General features: G+C 43.7%; 1 protein-coding gene across 2 annotated transcripts in view; it reads left to right on the top strand.

Annotated features, from left to right (window-relative positions):
- paf1 (PAF1 homolog, Paf1/RNA polymerase II complex component) overlaps window positions 1-20931 on the top strand; it is a 60421-nt gene that overhangs the window by 4636 nt on the left and 34854 nt on the right. The window contains exons 2-4 of one of the 2 annotated variants that reach the window (XM_072271156.1): window positions 6265-6294; window positions 11981-12073; window positions 19862-19983. In XM_072271156.1, the coding sequence (XP_072127257.1) occupies window positions 6265-6294; window positions 11981-12073; window positions 19862-19983 (245 nt within the window). The remainder of the gene's footprint in view (window positions 1-6264; window positions 6295-11980; window positions 12074-19861; window positions 19984-20931) is intronic. The other variant, XM_072271157.1, reaches the window with a different exon arrangement.

Raw genomic sequence — 20931 nt, 5'->3', positions numbered from 1 at the left:
TTGGTGTAACGCCATTACAACACCAGAGATCGTGACCCCGGTTCATTTCCCACCACTGCCCGTAAGGAGTTTGTACGTTCTCCCTGTGACTGCCTAGCTTTCGTCAAGGTGTCTCAATTTCCTCCCACGTTCCAAAAGACTTGCACTACAGGTGTGTATGCTGCATTGGCGACACTTGCCCAGCACAATCCTCGCTGTTTTGATTTGATGCAAATAATGTATTTCACTCTGTTTCAGTGTTCTGTACATGTCTAATCCTCTGTCTTTAAACTGGATCTTAAAATGAATGTAACTTGAGCCTCTTTCATGTTTATTGATTTTTTAAAATTTATTGAGAAACGCCATGGAACACGCCCTTCACAGGTACCGCGCCTTTTATAGTCAATTACTTTTACGTATATTTGTACCACCTTTTCCAACACCGCTCCAGTTAATCGATCATTGCTTCTCAAATGCATTGCCATTTTTGGATACTATGATACTAGATTAGCCTGGAAAAGTTTGTTCGTTAGTTTAGCCCATTAAACAGGCTGCCGACAGCAGCTCGCCAGCGTTCTCTGTCCTGGGCCAGTCTTTCAGGTTATCCCCCAGTGTGGCCCATCTTTAAAGATCCTTCCTGTCCCAGGGGTGAGGTTTTTGGAGGTTGTGATGACGTTTCTGTAGCTCTGGGTTTTATGGGTTGCAGTTGCTAGCCCCTCGCCCAACCCTGCTTTCACAGCTGCGTTTCAAACCATCCATGATGGAGTTAACAACAGGAATTCTGCAGATGCTGGAAATTCAAGCAACACACATAAAAGTTGCTGGTGAACGCAGCAGGCCAGGCAGCATCTCTACGAAGAGGTGCAGTCAACGTTTCAGGCCGAGACCCTTTGTTAGGACTAACTGAAGGAAGAGTGAGTAAGGGATTTGGATGATGGAGTTAGCACTGAAATGTAATGGGCCAATAAAATTCTTCCGAATTCCATCCTCACTTTGCCACATTGTTTAGCCTTGGAGGATAATTGCCTCTTTCCTTCTGCTCTTCCACTGTTGTGAAGAAACATTTGGATTAGGGTAGGATGTAAGGCGAAGTGCTCTGTAGCATTAATGTCAGGTCGTCCAGCAAACATTTCTGTATGCAAGAAATAGTAGAGTTTTGGACCTTGCTTCCAAAAATAGCAACTGATATTAGATTAGATTATGAGAACACTCAGTCCTCTTTTATTGTCATTTAGAAATGCAATTTCTCCGGCGTGATATCACAGAAAACAAGACAGACCAAAGACTAACACTGACAGAACCACATAATTATACCATATAGTTACAGCAGTGCAAAGCAATACCATAATTTGATAAAGAACAGACCATAGGCACAGTTTAAAATAAAGTCTCAAAAGTCCTCGAGTCGATCGACTCCCGAGTCCCCGATAGCAGGTGGCAAAAAGGAGAAACTCCCAGCCATAAACCTCCAGACACTGTCAACTTGATGATACCTTGGAAGCAGCCGACCCTGAGTCCATCCGTCCGAAAACTCCGAGCTTCCAACCAGCCTCTCTGATACAGCCTCCCGAGCGCCATCCTCTGCCGAGCGCCTTCGACCTCTCCCCGGCCGCTGAAACACGCAAAGCTGAGGATTTCGAGGCCTTCAGCTCCGGAGATTCCGGTTACCACACAGTAGCAGCGGTAGCAAAGCAGACATTTCAGAAGTTTTCCAGATGTTCCGCTGCGCTGTCATGTCTGTCTCCCATCAAAATCAGGATTGTGCACGGTCCCCTACTTGATAGATAACTGATATTTGATTATTGATTGCTAATCTTCCATTAGAACAGGTCCTTCAGCCAGCAATGCTATGCCCATCTCTATAAATGTACTCAATGATCAATCAAACCCTTCCCTCCTACCCAGCCATAACCATCCACTTTCCTTACATCCATGTGCATATGAAAGAATCTATTAAATGTTCCAACCATAACAGCCTCTTCCACCACTTCCAGCAGTACATTCCAGGCACCCACCGCTTTCGGTGTAAAATAATAAAACATCACCCCAAACCTTCCTCTTTACTTACTAACTCCCAGTGGAGCATAGGCCATGGATGACCTCCTGTCTCCATCGTCCAAACTCAATGGTAGGGTTGGACTTCATCAACACTTCTGCAATCCATTTCATCCACTCTACAGGGGATTGGTACATAGAGCTTCACCAGAGCCCCGTTGGTCAGCCTTGCCCACTTCCACCTCTCACGACGGGGATGTAGGGTTGGACTTTTGAGAGGCAAACCTTCCTCCACTCACCTTAAATGCAGGTCCTCTGGTATTGACCATCGCTGTCCTGGGAAAAAAATGCTGGCTGTCCACGCTTTCTCTGCCTATCGTAATCTTTAGATTATGAAGACACGTAGTCCCCTTTTATTGTCATTTAGTAATGCATGCATTAAGAAATGATACATTATTTCCTCCGGTGCGATATCACAAAACACAGGACAAACCAAGACTAAAAAAACTGACAAAACCACATAATTATACATATAGTTGCAAACAGTGTAACAATACCATCACTTGATGAACAAAGTCCGTGAGCACAGTAAAGTTCAAAGTTTCTCAAATGTCCCACATCTCACGCAGACGGGAGAAGGAAGAAAAACTCTCCCTGCCATGCCGACCACAATCCGACTCTGAGTCATCGGAAAATTCGAGCTCTGATCAGCTCTCTGATCACCGAGTACTGAGTGCCATCTCTGTCCGAACAATTCGACCTCCTTCTCGGTCGCCAAAAGCAGGCAAGGCCGGGGATTTTGAGGCCTACCCTCCGAAAGATTCCCGACCACACAGTAACGACAGCAGCGGTCGGGCGTTTCAGAAATTTCTCCAGATGTTCCTCTGTGCTTTCACGTCCATTCTCCATCAAATGAGAATTGTCCTCTGCCCCTATTTAACAGATACGACATCATTTCTTAGATACCTCTGTCAAGTTGCCTCTCATCCCCGTCACTCCAAGAAGAAAGTCACTAGCTCGGTCAACCTTTCTTCTTAAGACTGGTCTTTTAATCCAGGCAGCATCCTGAGAAATCTCTTCTTACTGCCCGTTCTGCCACTGGCGTTTAGAGCAGCAATGAAGGTCCTCCATGTCTGACAGTGTTCAGGGCTTCCTCGCGGTTTTCACTACTGTCAGTCAGGCAAGTCCAGGGTGGAGACTCAGGAATACCGTCAAACTCAGATGTAGAAGGATTCTTCATTGCTGTTTCCGTAACAGCTTTGTTCGACCAGTCAGGGTGGTTAGCCCTGAGCTGAACCCCTGAAGTTGGAGGATCGGTGGACCACTCTTGGTCCGGCTTCTACCCTTTGACCTGTTTGGCGAGGGTGACATAAGCCCTGACTCCAGCCAACATAGCTCTGCAGGTCACTGAGGCATGTAAGCCTCCAAACCCACTGACAAAGTTGTAGTCCTCTTGGAGGAAATCTCCTTTGAACCATTTCTAAATATGGTCTAACCAGGGTTTCATAGAGCTGCAACATAACCTTGCGACTTTTGAATTCGGTGTCCTGACTAATGAAGGCCAGCACATCATTCGCCTTCTTAACCACCCTATCAACTTGCATGTCAACTTTGAGGGATCTGTGGACTTGGACCCCAAGATCCTTCTTGTTCCTCCAAACTGCTAAGAATCCTGCCTTTGACCTTGTGCACAGCCTTCAATTCTGATCTTCTGAAGTGTATCATCTCATACCTTTCAAGATAGTACTCAGTCACTTCTCCGCCGAACTCTGCATCCCGTCTATATCCTGTTACAACCGACAACAGCTTTCTACACTATTCACAACATCACCAACCTTAATGTCATCTGCAAACTTACTAACCCACCCTTGCACTTCCTCATCCAAGTCATTTACAAAAGTCAAAAAGAGCAAGGGCCCCAGAACAGATCCTGTGGAACTCCATTAATCACCGACCTCCAGGCGGAATACATCTTCTGCCATCTGTGGGCAAGACAGCTCCGAATACACCCAGCCAAGTGCCAAGGATCCCATGCCTCATAAGTTTCTGCATGTGCCCACCGTGGGGAACCCTTATCAAATGCTTTACCGAAATCCATATACACCACATCCTCCACTCTATCTTCATTGGTTTGGTTTGTAATCTCCTCGAAAAACTCAATGAGGTGCATGACACAACCTGCCCTTCACAAAGCCATGTTGACTATCCCGAATAGGATTATACTACTCTAAACACTCCTGTCCCTAACAATCCTCCCCAATAGTTTGCCCACCACTGACATAAAACTCACTGGTCTATAACTTCCATATTATCCCTCTTACTTTTCTTAAACAGCGGAGCAACGTTTTCTAACCTTCAATCCTCCTGTGCCATTCCTGTGGGTAGAGAGAACACCAATATCATTGCTAACAGCTTAACAAACTTTTCCCTCACCTCCTGAAGTAACCTGAAATATGTCTTGTCTGGTCCCGGTGACTAATGTTTTTGGGAAGCTCCAACACTGTCATATTCTTAATCTCACCACGTTCCATATTACACAGTTTCACGTTGACCTCACAGTTGTCAAGGTGAATACTGAATCAAAGTCTACATTAAGGACTCTCTGTGCCCCTGGACGTATGTTTCCCACTCTCTGTTACAGTTTTGTTAAGCTATCTTATCTAAGGGTTGGAGGAGCAGGGGTGGGGGAGAGGGGAAGAACATTGAGTTGGGTCACAAATCAGCCATTATTTCACTGAATGGAGATAAGACTTGGGGTAAGATGACCCATAAGTACACAGGTCTGTGATCAGAATCAGGTATAATATCAGTAATATCTCTCTCCGGACTGTGAGAATGGCCCAGAGGATCATAGGGATCTCCCTGCTATCCATCTGGGATATTTATCAAGAGTGCTGAGTTTGCAGGGCCCTTAGTATTATCAATGATCCCACCCATCCATCCAGCATCCTATTTGATTTTCTACCATCAGGCAGGAGACTCTGATGCATAAAGACAAGAATGGTCAGGATGGGAAACAGTTTCTTCCCCCAAGGCCATTAGACTTCTGAACTCCTTGCCTTATCACATTCAGAGTGTCACTGGTTAATCTGTTCGGTGCTTTACAATATTTAATTTATGCACTTTAGTTGGTTTGTGTGTAATCCATTTGTCAATTTCATCCTTATTTTCATAAGTTGAGTGTGTGCCTGCAGGGTCCTGTACCTTCTCCCTGATGGTAGCAATGAGAAGAGGGCATGTCCTATAACAATGAACCATATAACAATTACAGCATGGAAACAGGCCATCTCGGCCCTTCTAGTCTGTGCCGAACTCTTACTGTCACCTAGTCCCATCTACCTGCACTCAGCCCATAACCCTCCATTCCATTCCTGTCCATATACCTATCCAATTTTTTTGTAAATGACAAAATCGAACCTGCCTCTACCACTTCTACTGGAAGCTCGTTCCACACAGCTGCCGTTCTCTGAGTAAAGAAGTTCCCCCTTGTGTTACCCCTAAACTTTTGCCCCTTAACTCTTAACTCATGTCCTCTTGTTTGAGTCTCCCCTACTCTGAATGGAAAAAGCCTATCCACATCAACTCTATCTGTCTCCCTCATAATTTTAAATACCATTATCAAGTCCCCCCTTCAACCTTCTACGCTCCAAGGAATAAAGACCAAACTTGTTCAACCTTTCTCTGTAACTTAGGTGCTGAAACCCAGCAAAAGTTCTAGTAAATCTTTTCTGTACTCTCTCTATTTTGTTGACATCTTTCCTATAATTGGGTGACCAGAACTGTACACAATACTCCAAATTTGGCCTCACCAATGTCTTGTACAATTTTAACATTGCATCCCAACTTCTATACTCAATGCTCTGATTAATAAAGGCCAGCATACCAAAAGCTTTCTTCACCACCCTATCCACATGAGATTCCACCTTCAGGGAACTATGCACCATTATTCCTAGATCCCTCTGTTCTACTGCATTCTTCAATGCCCTACCATTTACCATGTATGTCCTATTTTGATTAGTCTGGGTGATGGGGGTCCTTAATGAAGGATGCCACCTTTTTGAGGCACCACTCCTTAAAGTCCCAGATGCTGGGGAGACTAGTGCTCATGATGCAGTTTCTTTAGATCCTGTGCAGTAGCCCGCCCAGCCGCCAGTCAGATTACTCTCAACTTGGAATTTATAATTTATCTTTCACTGCGATTTGCATATTAAGATTGAATGACCATGCTTTGAAGAAGACATGTACATGCTTGCTGCCTGAGGTTCATTTCTTCTTATTGCTCTGTTTCAGGTCCAATGCTCATAGGGCAGCACCTGAGAGGTAAGTGTTGTAGTGCAGACTGTGATATTATCACTGGCCAAGTAGAAGTTGCATGCTGAGTGTTCTGAGTGCAATACATTTTCACTACTTCGTCAGTCCTGATGAAGGGTCTCAGCCGGAAACGTGGACTGTTTACTCTTTTCCATAGATGCTGTTTTACCTGCTGAGTTCCTCCAGCATTTTGTGTGTGCGCTGTGGATTTCCAGCATCTCACATTTATAATACATTTTTGTTTTTTTTTGTTGTTGTTGGAAGATTGAACAAAGTTAAATGTGGAACATTCCACCCATGATGTTGTCCTGACCTTTCAATGTACTGGAAGATCAGACTAACCCTTGCCTCCCACGTCACCGTCTGTTTTTCTATCATCCATGTGCCTATCTGAGTTTTTTCAATCCTCTTCTACCACCACTCCAGTAACATTTTCCAAGCAGCCATCTCTCTCTGTATATTAAAAAGAACACCTTACTCTGCCGTCCCATAGATCATAGGACTTCCTGTGAATCCCCAAGGTGGACGAGACTCATTCCAAGCCACCGTGGGAGGGATTAATCTGCAGCTAACAATCTGTTGGAGGAACTCGGCGGGTCGAGCAGCGGCTGTGGGAGGAAAGAAATTTTCCATGTGCCAGCGTCGATAGTCGCACAATTTCAACCCAAAACACCGACAGTCTCTTTCTTTCCCACAGATGCTGCCTGATCTGTTGTGTTCTTCCAGCAGATTCCTCGTTACAACAGATTCCAGCATCTGTAGTCTCTGGTGTGTTAACCTGTCACTAAACAGTGGAAGGGGGACCATCCATAGAACTAAGAGTCTCGTGGTTTTCTATTGTGTCTGGTGATAACAGGAGATCTGTGCGGGAGAGTTTTCAAAGTGGAAAGACCGTTGCACTGGGGCAGTACCACTCTCTTCACCTCAGAAGTCTGGGTCCAGTGGTACAAATAAGCGTTACAAACTGGGGTCTTCCATGGTTGCAGAAGCTGCCTCATCATGCCTTAGGCTCTCCACGAAGCATTGCAATGCCACCTTCCTGTCCTTTGGATCTCCCTGTAGATCTCATCTGCCCAGTTTGCTGGCGCTGATTTTGCATGTTAATACAGGCATGTCCCTATCTCACTGGTGTATGAGGCTCATCGGCTACCCTCACCTGGTTTAGCCCGCTGTCGAAGCGGTGTACTGGGGTGTGGCCGCTGTTGCATGAAAACAGCTACTTGGAGTCATAGGTCAGAGCTTAGTGTCTGGTGGGGACCAAAGGTGAGTGAGCTGCCCCTTCACCAGAGGTGCTACCCCTCCCTGGATACCTCATTCACCCCTCCCAAGAGTCTCTTAAATGTCGCCTATGTGTCAACTTCACCACCACCCCTGGCAATGTATTCCATGGATTCACCACTCTGTGTATAAAAACAAAACAAACTTACCTCTAACATCCTGCAGTATTCTTTCCTCCAATCATCTTAAAATTATGCCCCCTCGTATTAGTAATTTCCACCTTGGGAAATCTTGTGCTCACAACAAACAAGTGACTGCTGACGATATCTCAGGCATGCTGTAAAGACCCAAAAGGCCCTGCTCTTTTTCTCTGCTCATTCTTCTATAAAGAAGAAAGCTAAAAGGTGATCTGGAGAATTTTATGATTAAGAGAGGGTTTGCCCATTCATTGAGATGTTTCCACAACCATTTGATTTCACTTTTAAGGACTCTTTATCATGTTCTCTTTATTTATTGCTATATATTTATACCTGCATTTGCAGTTTGTTGTCTTCTGCACTCCGGTTGATCTTTCATTGATCCGGTTAATAGCTGCTATTGTATAGATTGGCTGAGTATGCCCGGAGGAAAGTGAATCTCAGTGTTGTATATGGTGACATATATGTTCATTGATAATAAAATTTGCTTTGAATTTTACTTTGAAATTTGGAAAGTCACGGCATCAATGGAAATGGGGATCCTGGAAGAAGTTGGCACACACTAGTAGCCTTAATCTTATTGAATGCTGGAGCAGGTACAAGGGGCTACTTTTGATTTTTTTTTTAATGTTCTCATTAATGTGTTGGAAGAAGCTAACCAAATAGTTTGGTAGTTGGATAAACATGAAGGAGGAAGGAAGTTACAGTACAGAAAGACTATAAGGCATAGGAGCAGAATTGGGCCATTCAGCCCATCAAGCCTTCCATCATGGCTGATTTATTACCCCTCTCAACCCCACTCTCCTGTCTTCTTCCCATAACCTTTGACATCCTTTCTAATCAAGAACCTGTCAACTTCTGCTTTAAAAGTACACAATGATTTGACCTCCACAGACGTCTGTGGCAAAGTATTCCACAGTTTCACTGCCTCTTGGCAAAAGAAATTCATCTCTGTTCTACAGGGACATCCTGGTATTCTGAGGCTGTAGTGGACTCTCCCTCTATAGGAAACATCCTCTCCATTCCTATTCTCTCTATGCCTTTCAATATTTGGTAGGTTTCATTGAGGTCCCACCTCATTCCTCTAAACAGTGAATAGAATTCCAGAGCTCCTCATATGTGGCAACCAATCCAGAGCATAGAAGAACATCAGTGAAAGAATAAAGTCTACGATTCAGTTCAAAGGAATCACTTCTTGGCACCGGGGGTGGAAGAGCCAGGTAGAGCAACAGATATAGATAGATAGACATACTTTATTGATCCCGAGGGAAATTAGGTTTCGTTACAGTTGCACCAACCAAGAACAGAGTACAAACATAGCAATACAAAACCACAAACAATCAAATGATATGTAAGCCATGCCAGACGGAAATAAGTCCAGGACCAGCCTATTGGCTCAGGGTGTCCGACCCTCCAAGGGAAGAGCTGCAAAGTTTGATGGCCACAGGCAGGAATGACTTCCCATGATGCTCAGTGCTGCATCCCGGTGGAATGAGGCTCTGGCTGAATATTACAGCACAACACAGGACATTACCTCAGGGGCATCAGGCAGGAATCATTCATTCATTATGTGCCATGTCTTATGATGTAGGTGATCATGGTCTTTCCATGACCATGATTTTTCTTGGCAAATTGTCTGCAGAAGTGGTTTCCCATTGCCTTCTTCTGAGCAGTGTCCCCCCGCCCAGCCCATTATCAATATAGGGGACAGCAGAGCTTCGCTTCCAGATGAGGTCATTGCCTTCTAGCCTCGCCTTGAGCACCAACACAGGGAGAAGCCATCGCGCACCCCCATGTCTCCCGATGATCCGTTGGTCTCTGTATCTGAAGATGACACTCAAGAGAGCGAATTCAAGGAAAGCATCCAGTCCAGATGGAATATCTAGCTGAAAACTGAAGACCTGTGCCGACCAGCTGGCTGGTGTGTTCACGGATAATTCAACCTCTCGTTCTGGCAGTGTGTGGTTCCCTCCTGCTTCAAGCAGGCTTCAATCATACCGGTGCCCAAGAAGAGCAAGGTAACCTGCCCAAATAACTATCAACTAGAGGCGCAAACACGAGGAATTCTGCAGATGCTGGAAATTACCAGCAACTTTGATGTGTGTTGATCAACTAGAAGCACTTACATCCATGGTCATGAAGTGTTTTGAGAGGCTGGTGTTGAAGCATATCAGCTATCCGAGTGGCAACTTGGATCAGCTCCAATTTGCCCACCTAAGCATCAGGTCTACAGCAGATACCATCTCATTGGCTCACCATATGACCCCAGAACATCTGGACAGCAAAGATGCATACATCAGGATGCTCTTTATTGATTACAGCTTAGCATTTAATACCATCATCACTTCAAAACTAATCAGTAAACTCCAAGATCAGGGCCTCAATACTCCCTTGTGAAATAGGGTCCTGAATTTCCTTACTTGCAGACCCCAGTCAGTTTGGATCGGCAAAAACACCTCCTCCACAATCTCCATCAGCACAGGAGCACCACAGGGATGTGTGCTTTGCCCCTTGTTCTACTCACTTTACACCTATGACGCTGTGGCGAAGTATAGCTCCAACACTATATACAAGTTTGCTGATGACACCACTGTTATGGGCTGTATCAAAGGTGGTGATGAATCAACATACAGGAGGGAGAATGAAAATTTGGCTGAGTGGTGTAATAACAACAACCTCTCACTCAATGTCAATAAGACCAGGAAACTGATTGTAGACTTCAGGAGAGGGAAACCAGAGGTCAATGAGCCAGTATTCAACCGAGGAGCACAGGTGGAGAGTGTCAGAGGACCTGTCCTGGACCCATCACATAAATATAATTGCGAATTCATTGATCCTGTTTACAGTTACAGATCTCAGGATGTGCCCTCAGGAAAAAGGACCTCAGGGTTGTGTGTGGTGACATTTATATACTCCGTTACTAAATTTTGCTTTGAACTTTGAGGTTCAATGGCATCAATGGTCGCTTAAACAGGACTGGTGACGTGCACCAGCTGCTCATACTACCGTCTCCCACAGGTTCCCATGGCCTCATCTGACCCTGACTGGTGGAGGGGAGGTCTAAGAAGGTGCTACACCTTGCCCAAGGGTGGCCTGTAGGCTAGAGGAGGGAAGGGGCACCGAACATCTCCTTTGGTAGAGGTGTATCTCCACCATAGCCCCATAGGTGGAAAAAGGATCCAATTTAACCTTTCATTATGGCACATCTCCCAAATGTAATGTGAACAAAGTCACTGGAGAGATGCAGCTGGTGGATATAAAGTAATTATTTGACAAAATGAGACACCCTCTGAATGGAGAGGCCTGTTCGACACAATATTACATGACATTTTATTTGGTAAAGATCAAAGGACAATACTACATATTATCAACAACGCTTCCCTTGGACAATAACTTTCACTCCTCCTTCTTCATACCCACACTCCAGACACCCAAAATGGATGTTAATCTTATCTGGTTTTTCAATTACCTGCGATCCACAGCTCTCAGAACCTATTATCTGGAGCTGCATTTTAAATTTAATCTACAATCCATGTTGAGTTCAAAAGAAAATGGCCGCTGAAGTTAATATTCTGCATCTCCACTCCACCACCCTAGGTATTGGATCCAATTTAAACTTTGATAGTGGCCCAGCTCCCCACTAGAGTAATGCTCCATCCCTTTCTCCATGGCCTTGTTCCATCATTCTTGAAGACTACAATGGAACCTGTCTCTCTACCTCTCTAAACAGTGCATTACAAATTCCAACAATAGGATGCACAAAGTTTTTCTGCATTTAATTCTTCCCTTTATGCATATGACCTCTGATTCTTAATCCCATTCTCTAGAAAGTTAATCCAGCCATTAGTTTGTTGTTCACTTTCATAAACTCCATTAATTTTTGTACCCATACTGTAGTAATGTGTGTATGTTTTTAATTTAGGCCTGATTGATGAATGAATTGTGTTTTATTGAATTGAGGACGTGGATCTAAGTTGATGGAGCAAGGCCTGGCTGAACAGCCACCATTGGGGAACCTAGTTTTGTGATTCCCAGGTGGAATGCTTGAGGTACAAGTCATTGGTAGGAAGTCACAGAACCTGAGGCCGGAGCTTTATGTTTGGGTCTGGTAGACCAAAGCCAAAGGTGGAAAAGCCAAACATTCATGAGGTTCTGATTGAGAAGGATGGATTACTGGCTCTGGGAAACGTTGAGCGTAAGAACTCCTGAGCCAACTGGGGGCTATAACATTGACTTTGTCATTCGCATGACTGAATATTACTATTTCTGTTCCTTTGCAGGTCTGGAGTTGTGTGTCGGGTGAAATACTGCAATTCTCTGCCGGATATTCCCTTTGACCCAAAATTTGTGACCTATCCATTTGATCCCAACAGGTACAGTGACGGTTGATTCTGTTGCTCTCGTTCTTTTCCTCCTCCAACTGCTTCTCCTCATTGTCCTAAGAAGTGCCTATTAGTAGGTTAATTGGTCATTTTAAATTGTCCTGTGATTAGTCTAATTAGTCTAGGCCAGTGTTTCCCAGCACTTTTAAGCCCCCCCCCCCCCCCACCGCTCAGGCACAATATACTTTTCAGCACACCATTGTGTAAAAACATGTCTACATGTGCTAACATGAGAAAAATTATTCTGCTTGAAATTTTTATTTGTCTTTAAACCTAGCTTACACGGTACCTGTGCGCTGTACAGCAGCTTCGGTATCAATGTCATTCTTGACCTTGACAGTTTTTAACAGGAGTTGAAATATCTGGTTTAAGTTGTGACAGCAAAAGTTTTACGTCCCCACACATAACAAGTGGTTTCTGTTTTTATGAGTATGTGGTTCACTGCACTGAAGCCTCTTTCAACAAGGTAGGAGGATGGAAACGCAAAGAAGAGCAATTTGGTTTTTCTCCAAAGACCAGGAAACTTCATATGACAGTGTAGCCACGTATCACAAAAGCCAACATTTTTGCAAAGCATTTTTGCTTCTTTATCATTTCATTTCTTCTTGCAAGCTCTCTTCCTGTTTTTCCATCTTGCAAAGAAATGGGTTAATTACCCAGTCCGGAATTTCCAGGTAGTTCAAATCCTTGAATGGGTTCTAAAAAACCTTCTTCAGTGACTGCAGGTATAAGCAGTACTCATGCAAATCACCATCTGTGAAAAGGAGTGCCATATTTTCCGTGCAGGGAGACTGAGAACATTCTTCTCCCAATGTTTTGCTTATATATTTCCAATTTTCCAATAAAAGTGGACACTGCACTTTTTGCTTGGATTAAATTGAAATTCTCACCCTGCAGTTTCATATTTAGAATGTTCAATTTTCATACAGATCGGCTAGGTATGCCACATCTCCACATAGATGTTCAATCTTGTTTCCCAAGCTCTTGTCGACTTTGAGCAAAAATTCAACCACAGTGTCAAAAAGATCAAAGAAACGTTTTAAGCAGTAGCCTTTTGACAGCCAACACACTTCAGTTTGAAGAAGCAAGTGTTTAAACTCGTCATCATTACCTTGGCATAACTGGCAAAATATTCTGCTATTTAATGGATGAGCTTTAATTTTGTCGATATCAGATATTACAAGAGTCATGCTTGAAAAAAGTTTTCGGCTGCCAGAAGTGGACAATGAATTGCACAATGGATTGCAAACACATTTGGAAGTTTTTTTCATAAGTGCCACTAAACCAGCATGGTGACATGTCATATATGGTGCTCCATCTGTTGCACACGGAATCATATTCATAATTTGGATAACTTTTATCCTTCCTATACATTTTGAGCTCATCATAGATTGCTTGTCCATTGATATTTGTTTTTAACTTTTCACAAAAGAGAATCTCTTCATAAACTTGACCCCAAGCACAAAGCCAAAGCTAAACAGGAATGGCTTAAAAACGACAAAGTTAACATTTTGGAGTGGACAAGTCAGGCCGCAAACCAACAGAGAATTTGTGGCTGGACTTGAAAAGGGCTGTTCACTCACGATCCCCATGCAATCTGACATAGCTTGAGTAGTTTTGTAAAGAAGAATGGCGAAAAATTGCAGTGTTCAGATGTGCAAAGCTGACAGAGACCTATCCACACAGACTCAGGGCTGTAATTGCTGCCAAAGGTGCATCTACTAAATACTGACTTGGAGGGGGTGAGTAATTAATGTAATCAATTATTTTGTGTTTAATAATTGTAATAATTTTGGACCAATTTGTAAAAAATTTGTTTTTACTTTGACATTAAAGTGTCTTTTCTGTTGACCAGTGTCAAAAAAGCCAAATTAAATCCACTGTAGTTCAATGTTGTAAAACAATAAAACATGAAAACTTCTGGGGGGGGCGGGGAGTGAATACTTTTTACGGGTACTGTATGCTGTTAGCAATGCCACGTTGTCTTGCACAGTTAACTCATCCTGTTGTATCTCAAGTCCTGTTCTCTGTAGCTCTGGGCATAGTTGATACTCAGTGCCTTCGCTCATTTTGTCAGTACGACGAGCTACTGAGTTGTTACTCAGAGGAATTAATTTCAAAATCCATTTTGAGAACAGTGGTGAGCGCTCCTGATACAGCAGGTGTTATTAATCTGTATGAGATTTTCCACACATTGCTATCATTTTGGAAATGTTACAAGAAGCAATGAGACTGCTATCAATGTCATTTTTTGGCTTTCTTAGCAAATGACTTGAGTGTGCAATACTTTTCAAATGCTTATTTCATGTTCTGAAACTGAGTATTACCGTAAGAAGCCCTTCCAGGATGTCTTATGCAGAAATGTTCCTGCAATCTTGATGGTTTCATGGCTTCATTAGACAGTATTATAAATAAGACACATAGGGCATCGCTGGTCTGACAGCAACAGTATGAAACTATATTCCAGGTATGTATCATTGTATTGATGCATTTTCTGTAGTTTCCGTTTCTTAGCAGGATTAGAATTCAAGGCTTACTACCTTCAGACTCATAGAAATCACACCGTATCTATTTATCCATCATTAACGGGGCTAAATTAAAATAAAAAGATAACACAAACTGGGAATGTCTATCTGTTGTTGACAACAGCAGTGAGTTGACATGGTCAGTCAGGTCTTGTGCCTCAAGTAACCCCCCACCCCCACCCCCCGAGAATTCTATTTCCCTTAACACTTCCTTTTGGACACATAACAGCCCCTGTTGGGAATCACTGTTCTAGGGTTAAATAGGTGGGTTGCTGGGCGGTGTGGTTCATTGGGCCTGTTGGAATTGTTTGGTTTTTATTGTACTTTTTATAAGATATTAGTTGAAATAATGCAAGACTAATTCATAGTTTGAATCATAGTTTCTTTCTCATGAACATAATTAGTATTTTTAACAAACGTATTTTTACAGTATGTAGTGGTTTGTCTTCCCTTGTAGAAGGCAGTGTAGCAGTTACATATACCTTTTCAATTTTCAACATTACTCACGTAACTGTGTAGCTGTTGATTGGAATCTGTCATCTAAGGGATTTCTGTTAACTCAAGTATAAAGGTGATAGATCTTCAAAGATGCCATCTTTTCCTTGAATCTACAGAGTCTCTCATCTCAGCTTTGCTTGTCAGCTCCTCACTTAGTTTCAAATGCTCTGTATCTTCGCTTATTTAAACTTTAAAATAAGCGATTGTGAAGAATCAGTGAATCAAAGCTTCTCACTCTTTCCTGAACTCCCAAAAGAACCCAGGGTTCGAAAGTAATCGATGTCCGACAGGCCTGTTTTGCCCGGTTATCTCCAAGTAAAACGGATACTGCAAAAGCTCTAACTATCTGAGACTAGACGCTGAGTTTTTAAACTGGAGAAGCCTGGTGAAGACTCCTGGTTGGCTATACTAAAAAAAGTACTGTGAGGAGTGGGGTGGGGGAGGTGGAAGCAGACGGTGCTCAAACAGTCAAAGAGGAACTGGTCTTCAGTGCAGGAGAATTAAAGTACAAAAAATGCAAGACCAGCAGCCTGGCCACACCATGCTCAGGCTGTTAACGACACCGATACTGCCTGTATTCCTAGGAACCCACGTGTCCTTGGGTAAGGTAAGAATGTGTGGCAGTGTCGACTTGTGCAACGTCAGCATAGAAATTCTCTTAGTGTTCTTGGGAACACTCCCCCTTAGTCACCAAAGCAATTGGTGATTATTTGCCATTTTGTCATCTTGCTGTGCATGGAATGGCTGCCTTGTAATTAATGTGAGGTGCCTGCATTCCATGAAATGGCATTGTTCTTATAATTGTTAAGCTTTTAACAGTTAAGAGCTAATTGATAAAATGAGCTATATTTCAATCATTTTGATGCACATAGTTTGATTTGGAATTAGGATGGCAGGAGGGAGTGGACCCCAAATTTCAGCAATACTGTTCTATAAATTTGTAAAGTGTGTCTGCAGGGAAAAAAAGAAGAATCTCAGGATTGTATGTGGTGACATGTATGCACTCTGGTAATTAATTTTACTTTGAATTTTGACGACTTACAGAGAAAGTGAAATTTGGAAATGTTGGAGAATAATCAGAGACTTCAACAGAAATTTGATAGGTTTTTAGCAAAATAGTGTATAGAACTCAGCAAAGAGTGGGAGGAAATGGGAGCACTTGGAGGAAACCTGCACAGTCACGGGGAGAAGGTACAAACTCCTTACAGGCACCTGGATCGTCCTTGCTGTAAAGCGATATGCTAACTATGTTACCCTTTGTAAGATTGCCAGAGAAGGACTTGTGGATTATGGTGCCCAGACCTTTGAAGGTGTCAAAGGAGTTAATGAATTCGTCAAAGTCATCAGCTTAAGAACTGAACAGGAGATTCTGCAGATGCTGGAATTCCAGAGTAACACACCCCGAAATGTCAACTCTTTATTCCTTACTATAGGTGCTACCTGACCTGTTGAGTTCCTCCAGTGCTTTGTATGTGTTACTTTAGTTTAAGACCTGAACTCTTGCTGTTGGGGGGGAGGGGGTGGTAACTGTGTCCCAGGGATGTGTGAAATGGAAAGATCATGATCTTGTACAGGAGCAAAAGCAACGACAGATTTTACAGCTCCCCTGAGTAGCACAGGAAAATTATTTGTTAATGTTGACTTGGCTGGGTGTAGTCTTTAACAATTAACACATTTATCCCTGAGTAATACAAACAAAACGCTGGAAAAACTCTGAAGGTCGGGAAGCATCTATGGAGAAAAGTACAAAGTTGACGTTTGGGGCCGACACCCTTCCCTCTTAAGGACTGAGAAGGAAGGGAGAAGATGCCAGAATAAAGAAGGTGGGGGAGGGGAAAGAGGGTAGCTGGAAGGTGATGGGTTGAAGCCAGGCGGGTAGAAAAGGTCAAGGACTGGAGAAGAAAGAATCTGATATGAGAGGGGTGTGTATCATAGGAGAAAGGGAAGGAGGAAATGACCCAGGAGAAGTGATAGGCGGGTGAGAAGAAGTGAAAAGTCAGAGTGGGGAATAGAGGGGCAGGGGATTTGTTCACCAGAAGGAGAAATCAATATTCATGCCATCAGGTTGGAGGCTACCTAGATGGAATATAAAGTGTTGCTCCTCCACCCTGATGATGGCCTCATCTTCCGGATTCCCATGTCAGAATGGGGGTGGGAATTAAAATGCTTGGCCACCGGAAAGTCCCACTTGTGGCAGATGGAGCAGAGGTGCTTGACGAAGCCAGAGTGATGTTTGGATCAGAAAATTCAGAATCAATGTGATCTTTTCAGTTCATCTTTTGCATGGACAGCGGTACGAACAAAGAAAATGGTGTTATATACATTACTTTTGTTGACCTCAGCAATTTGGAAATCCTCTGATAGCTGCTCAGCGTTGTCTTTTCCTTTCATAGCTCCTTCGGATACCGCATCCAGCTATGACAGGACAATATCGAAATGCTGAGATTCACATTAATATGGTAAAAGAGGATTGAATTCTGGTACTGATAGACCCTGGCCTGCTCTGTCAGCTCTATCTTGCCTTCTAATGTCCATTTACACACTGGAACCAATCGAAAGCCTTTCAACCTTCCTTGCATGAGAGCCAGGTCTTCTTCATCTCTGTGCCAATGATGCCGTGGTAGTTTTTTCATTCCCTAGCCACACATCCAATAGTACTGTATCTACTCTCCTAGAGTTCAGCTTGACCATTGATTTGAGGACAGCAAATGCTGTGGTTCAGGGTACAGCCTGTACCAGTATAGATAGGCATTGTTCATGCGGTATGGAAGACTGTTGGCAGCTCCAGGTTTCTAGGCTCAACAAGCAACAGTAATCTGTCACTTGATGGGTATTTCTGAAGCTGTGGAGCAAAAGGGCCAACAGCAATTTGAGAAGAACACCATACTGCAAGTCAGTGTCCTGAATACACACTATTTCCAGGCCTCACTGCTGTACAGGAATGTGCTCAGAACGCAGCCATGGTAAGCTGGAGGCATGTTGTTCTCTATTGATGCCATTGGTCCACATTCTTGCTCAGTCTGGGCGTAATAGTTGCAGACGTAGCAAAGCACTGTTGATTCTGACATCAAGAGAGGGTAGAGTAGTAGTCAACACAACGCATTACAGTACAAGCAATTCGTACTGCTGCCTGTAAGGAGTTCCTATGTTCACCCTCTGAACTTGTGGGTTTCCTCCCACAGTCCAACAACGTACCAATTGGTAGGTTAATTGCTCATTGTAAATTGTCCTGTGATTAGGCTAGAATTAAATCGGGATTGCTGGGCAGTGTGGCTCAAAGGGCGGGAAGGGCCAATTCCACGCTGCATCTCAACTAAAACCAGTGGTAATTGTAAAGACTTGATGTGTGAAGCTGCACAATATTTGCAAGTTGCAAGGAAAGTCTTGAAAGCTGGGAAGAGTGCAGATGCAGGAGATCTGAAACAGAGAGAGGGAATGCTGGAAACACCAATCAATATCTCCAGAAAGAAAAATTAAATTACCATTTTGGATAGAAGACCCTTTTTCAGAGTGTTTCAGGTATTTTCTGTTTTGGTGTGAGAAGAGGCTTAACAGTTTGAAGATGTGCCCCAAGCACATCCGAGTCTACTCCTGGTGGGCCAGGGTCATTGGGGTGGTGTTTCTGGACATGCTAATGTTGTCAGCATGCATTCATGATGCAGCTGCAATGGGCGGCTGGTGACCGTATTCCCGAGGATGTGCTGTGAAATGAACTCTGCCAGGTCACAACCTACTTGCGGTGCAAGAACAATTCTCAGTGAGGTTGAAAGATGGACGTGGACCACTGGTGATTAAACATATCAACTCCTGCCTGAGGAGCAGCTTGGATTTGCTCCAGTTAGCCTACCGTCACCACAGGTCAGCAGCAGACACCACTTCATTGGCCCTTCACTCAACCCTGGAACATCTGGACAGAGAAGGTGCACACGTCAGGATGCTCTCCATTGACTACAGCTCAGCATTCATTACTGTCATCCCCTCAAAACTAATCAATAAGCTCTGAGACCTAGGTCTCGATACCTCCTTGATTAACTGGATCCTCGACTTCCTCGCTTGCTCACCCCAGTCAGTTTGGATTGGCAGCGACATCCCTTCCACAATCACCATCGGTACAGGTGCACCACAGGGATATGAGCTTAGCCTCCTGCTCTTCTCACTTTATTCTTTTGACTGTGTGGCCAAGCACAGCTCCAGAGTCTTATTCAAGTTTGCTGACGACAGCACTGTCGTGGTCTGAAACAAAGGTGGTGTTGAATCAGCATATAGGAGAGTGATTGAAAATCTGGCTGAGTGGCACCACAACAACCTCTCACTCAGTGTCAAAGTAGGGTTTTTGAACCAGCCACAGAATTGACTACCAAGGCACAAACCATTATCCCGAAAGGCTGCCAGCATTAAGTGTTGAGTCTGGGGTTCTTGCAGCCAGGAAGGTTAGGAGATTTGATAGAAGTGTTTAGATAGTCTTGAAGGGCCTGGGTAACACTAGCAAGGAAAATATGCTTCTAATCACTGAAAGGCCAATATCTAGAGATTGGAATGGTGACAATTTGAAAGTTTCTCTGTTGGTAGATGCAAATTCACCTTCTAAAAGCCTTCTAAAGAGATGGTCAGATTCTTCATGGAGAGGTGAAATTGCAGCAATAGAAAGAAAAGGACATGGGGAGGAAAAAGAGGATTTATTGTCGAAAACATCCTAAGGTAACTGTTCTATAATGTATAATGCTGATAACACTGAATATTTTTCCTGATTTCCCAGATTTGTACAGTATAAAGCTACCTCTCTTGAAAAGCAGCATAAACATGAGCTGCTAACGGAGCCAGATCTTGGAGTAGTGATCGATCTCATCAATCCAGACACATACAGGATCGACAACAATGGTAAGTCCCAGCCCTGTCTGCATCTGTTGATAAAACTGTGAAAATAATCCCAACTGTATCCTAGGGCCCAAACCATCTGGCTGACCCCCTGAGCTCCTCCAGCACTTTGTGTGTGTGTGTCTGTTGCCTGTCACATCCTTTCCCTTGACAACAGAACTAGGGACAGTTATCCAGGTCGATGAGACTAACAGTTTGGCACAGACTAGATGGGCCAAAGGACGTATTTCTGTGCTATATGACAGCTGTTCTGCTTCGTTTCAGCTCCAAGTATTCTCAATTTTCCTTATTCGCCATATGACTTGCCTCCATATAAGCTGGTATTAAACATAGAAACATAGAAAACCTTCAACACAATACAGGCCCTTTGGCCCACAAAGCTGTGCCGAACATGTCCTTACCTTAGAAATTACCTAGGCTTACCCATAGCCCTCTATTTTTCTAGGCTCCATGTATCCATCCAGGAGTCTCTTAAAAGACCCTATCGTATCCGCCTCCACCACCACCGCCGCCGGCAGCCCATTCCACGCACTCACCACTCTCTGCGTTTTAAAAAAAAAACAACTTACCCCTGACATCTCCTTGAATACCCCTGTTATTCTTTGAGCAGCTTAAAATGTCCAGTGACAATCGTAGGACCTGCAGAAATCTCCCTTTTGACTTTTGACTACATTCATGCGAGGAAAATGTGCGCGGTGTGTTTAATATTAAATTCATTAGATAAACCCTTTTAGAAATTAAATTGAGTGTATTAGCCACTTACAAGTGACTCCCCCCTCTTCCCCCCCCCCCCCCCCCCGCGGGTGGGCCAGTCCCCGCAAGAATATTGTCAATATTAAACCGGTCAGCGGTGCAAAAAAACGTTAGGGACCCCTGATTTAAACTAGCTGGCTAGCTGTCAAGGAGCTAAGCTATTGATGTCCTATGTGATGAGGCCAAACTCCCTGTAGA

Source organism: Mobula birostris, chromosome 10 (genome assembly GCF_030028105.1).
Source record: "Mobula birostris isolate sMobBir1 chromosome 10, sMobBir1.hap1, whole genome shotgun sequence".
In the NCBI taxonomy this organism is placed as follows: Eukaryota; Metazoa; Chordata; class Chondrichthyes; order Myliobatiformes; family Myliobatidae; genus Mobula; species Mobula birostris.
Note: the sequence above shows the minus strand (reverse complement) of the source record. Positions and strands in the feature narration are given on the sequence as shown.